At 38.6% G+C, this 4,374-nt stretch overlaps 1 protein-coding gene across 1 annotated transcript in view; it reads right to left on the minus strand.

The window, feature by feature from the left end:
* The window catches only part of ROR2 (receptor tyrosine kinase-like orphan receptor 2), a gene marked incomplete at its 5' end in the record, with an annotated part of 10,986 nt that extends 8,831 nt beyond the window's left edge, over positions 1-2,155 (minus strand). The window contains one exon of the mRNA XM_009075236.1: positions 2,028-2,155. Coding sequence (XP_009073484.1) covers positions 2,028-2,155 — 128 coding nt within the window. The remainder of the gene's footprint in view (positions 1-2,027) is intronic.
* Between the last annotated feature and the right edge of the window lie 2,219 nt (positions 2,156-4,374).

Below are 4,374 nucleotides of genomic sequence, written 5' to 3' on the forward strand. Positions count from 1 at the left end.
TAGCTATTAAACAGCACAGCAAAGACACTGCTAGCCAAACACATATCCAGAGGTCATGCCTCAGGTCTGTGCCCTATTCATTGTTTGCCTCTCAGTCTTCCAAGCCATGTCCCAAGTTTTTCTCCAGAAACGTCCTTCTTTTTTTAATCCAAGACTGCAATTCTCACCCAACCACATGGCCAGGACCAAACCGCACCAGAAACCACAGAGACAAAGGGTATATATTTCACACATCAGCATAGCAGGGAAAAGAAAATCCAGAATGAAAATTCCCCATAGATGTAACCTTGATAAATGTTCCTGGCGTCGGGCAGTAGGTGTCACCACTTCCCACACACATAGGAACAAAACCACCTTCCATCAAAAACCACGTTTAGGAGGTGTGGGTAAAACCATAAACAACATCTCAGCAGCAGCTATTCAGCGTTTTTGTTTTCTTTACCTAACAAGTTGTTACGATTTCAAAAATACCTTTGCATTTGGGCAAAGAACACCCAGTCTTGCAATACTTGCTTTACAAATAAGATGACTCAGAAGAACCAATTATGCTATGAAATCCTCAAGGTAATTTTGCATAAAGGATTTAGTGTGTCCTTCAGATGTACATAATTTGAAAATGTTGCATTATTATTAGATTATCATTACTGCCTAGCTAGGCACTGGGCAGCTTTACATGGTGGTTCACAGTATCTTCCCAAAAAAGATCAGTTGCATCAGAAATTCTCCTTGACCCCAGGACAGAGAGTTTCAGTCCCCAGCCTTGAAATCTAACTAATAGTCTGTAGTATTAGGGATCCAGCAGCCACGTCATTAGTGAACATGTTGTATCTTCCAGAAACAAGTACAACTTGATCAATAAACATTTTCTGAATTATATCACAGTTTTTTGGTTGGTTGGTTTGGTTTTGGGGTTTTGTTTGTTTGTTTTTGAAAATGACATTATGAACCTAATTCACAGAGTTACAGACTTAACAATTTCAGATAGTTGAATATTTTCATATTGCTGAAAAACATCTAAACAGGACAGAGATTATGTTGTTGGAAAAAACAGTATCAATAGCATGCATTAATTAATGACATAATGGCTAAAGAGGCTAATTACAACAGAGTACAGGAGAAAGGAGGGAGGGGCATGAGTTGTATAGCATAAGGAAATGTCAGCACATGGATTTTGACAGTCCCAGAGTCTGAGCATCATCTCAAGAACAGAAAAAACCTGACCTGGATTTTTGGCTTGACAGTGAGCCTTTGAGGTGATATCTTTGACAAGTTAGAGCTCACAAGTGAAGTCAAACTTTTTTTGGCAACTAGCTATGCTAAAATTGCAGAGTCAATTAGTGTGCTGTATCTGGCCAAATGCAAATAAGCTCCTGTTGGACTAAATTGCTATATATTATGATAAATAGTTTGCTCTATTCCATGGACTCATTTGCTTGCTCTGCTTGTGCCTATCAGAGTCACAGCTGCTAATGTCAGCTAACTGAGATCCAGTGAAAAAAACCCGTGCTGATGCACAGCGCATTAAAAGTCATTAAGGTTTTGGATGCATGTTTGTGACTCTGTACCAAACAATGATCAGGGGCAAACGACAGGAAGATCAACTCTTGTTTTGTATAAACGAATGTGAAACCCAAACTCTGCCAGAATTGTGCAATAAGGGAGGAAATCAAAGGGAAAAACCACCACACATTTTTCAAGAAAATAAAGTATCAGTACATCACAAATTCATTTTTTAAAAAAATCCTTTTGAATCTATCATGCAAAAAGCTCCAGTATAACCTAGAAGCTGCTAACAAGTCAATACTCTGACATTTTACTTAGGGACATGGAAGAGGCTTCTACACAGCACGACAGATACTCACATTCCTTGCTTCAAATTTTCTGAAGTGTTAGGCTCACCTCCTCTAAACATTAATATAAAGTCTGTCATTGACTGACAAAACTAGAAGGATGATAGCACTATTCACACCTGAACTGGGTGCTTTCACAAAAATTTTTTCCCCCTGAAAACAGATGTGTAAGCTTACCAGTAATTCGGTTTTCAATTTCCCCTTGCATCTGGAGGGAGTCCACATAAATGGTTCTGTTTCCAATGATTCGTGCACACGCGATTCCCCTGTATGGCTGACAGAACCCATCTTCATGGTAATCTTCTCTGCAAAAGACATGTTAGGATTTTATATTCAACTGTCTAGCTGCCCCCAAGGGATTTTTACAAAATATATTCTTATAAAAGGATAAAAACTCAAAATACTGTAAATCTGAAATTGTTCCATTCCCCAGGTGCAGCCTTTTCCTCCAGCTCTCTCTACACGACCTTAGATATAGTAATGAGGGGCACTGTAAATAGCTCATTACTGAAAGATGTAAAACAAAACCCAAGACTAATTTTAAAATCATATACAGCTAATAACGGGATTTAACAGATGAATCTATTAAAAAGCCTTTAGATTGAGACAGCAACATAGATCTTGTTACATATCCCCAAACATTTTTGGAATCTAGCTGTACCCCTTAAAATTATGCAAACAGTTTGTACTCTTCTCCCACTTCTCTCTCCCATTCTTCATTTCCTGTAGTGGATAGCAGAAGAGATTCTTGCCAAGCTTGAATTAAAACACACGGAATAAATAATTTTGAACTGTGAATTAAGTAAACAGAATAAAGTGTTAATCAGGGCCTTAACCTCTTTTTCTCTTCTCTCTAGTGATAGTGAATGCCAAGTTATCTTCCAAAATATATTTTAATACAGTTTTCAATTCAATGAGGCTTCAGGCCTTTCACTCCCTTACATCAACATAAATATTTTAACACAAAAGCCCTAGCCTAAAGGCTCAGTGGTTCAACACTTCATCCCCAAAGCCTCTGTAAATAATACAGAGCAGATCTGCAGATCATAACTGTCAGAGCACTGAAAAAGGGCTTCAGAGTGAGAGCACTCTGAGTTAATATCCAGTATACTCAGTGTTTCCCCTGGCATGGCCCAGCCTCTGTGCTAGCATTCACTAGCCTGATGAATTCACATCATGCCATTTACTTCAAGATGGACCAACAGTAGGTCGAAAACATAATCTAGAAAACCATGACTGTAGAGTAGGACATCTAAAACCTTAATCAGCTTTTGTAACTAAACAGTTCAAAAGTCTGAGATACCTCTCCAATACCAGCTATTTTTGAAGTATTACTTTAATACTCCTCTGTCCTCTGTACTTTATTATCTTTGGATATCAATACTGGTTTTGGTCACCCATGTTTCCCCTTCTCTTACAAATACCTTCACCCTTCCTCAGGGTCTCATATGAGCATGACAAAAATGTCAGTGAATACATGTAAAATCCTGTAACTTCAGCTGGGCCAAATCAGCATGGAAACCTGCTGCCTGACAACAGCTAGCCATGATGAGCACATCACCCAACACCTGCGTGTGCTGAGTGCAGCCTGTTATTTCTGATATCTTACTCTGCCTTGGGAAACTCTTCTCATTTTTTCTCTGCTCTGTCTCCCTGATAAAGCTCATCTCTTCAGGGAAATCTTACCAATATTTCTTCAAGTATAAATTCTTTGGGAGTGAAAGGTTGGGAAAGACTGCCTTTACTGTGTAGCTAAAAGGTGGAGCCACCGATCACCACTTGAACTGCACCCTTTACTCAGAAAGACAATAAGTTAACAAGACTTTCTCCATGACACAAGCTGCTAGATAAACCTTGGTGATATGTGTGGCCTACAGTTGTTATTCAGATCTGGCCTTTATTTCCAGTGATGGTAGCATTGCTAAATATTCACAAAACCAACATTTTGTGTACAAACTCTGAAACAAGTTCTGCTTCCACAAAGATATGTAAGTTTTTGATTATGGTGGATGAAGTAAAGGAGGAGTCTTAAGACCAGCTACTTCCTGCAGTGACATTCTTTCATTCTTACAACAAAACCTGTAATTTTGCAACAATTGCATCATGCCTGAAGGGACAAAATATCAAAGCATTTTGTCTGTGCCTGTTTTATGATCCTTGACCACCTCAGTAGGAAGTCAGTAATTCCCATAAGGAGCTGAATGAATATGAAACCTCTATTTGACCTCTTTCTCAAGAGTAAATTCATACCCCTATCCTGCAGGACAAAGTCTGCAATGTATCTTACTGAAACTGTATCTCACACTTCAGCTCTCAATGCAGTGCTCTCTTGCTGGTAAGGAAAAAAAATATCTATAAAAAATTGCACTCCAAACAGCGTGAGCTTGGTGACAACAGCACTGTGATCTCTTACTTAGCTCAGTTTATTTATTTCTGTCAAGAACTACTAAACACAACTTAGATACTATATATACACACATATGCTCCCCTTCCCCATGTTATAGTCAACTGCTGATTAAACTAA

The sequence above is a fragment of the Acanthisitta chloris genome, unplaced genomic scaffold, assembly GCF_000695815.1.
Source record: "Acanthisitta chloris isolate BGI_N310 unplaced genomic scaffold, ASM69581v1 scaffold1490, whole genome shotgun sequence".
NCBI classification, from domain to species: Eukaryota; Metazoa; Chordata; class Aves; order Passeriformes; family Acanthisittidae; genus Acanthisitta; species Acanthisitta chloris.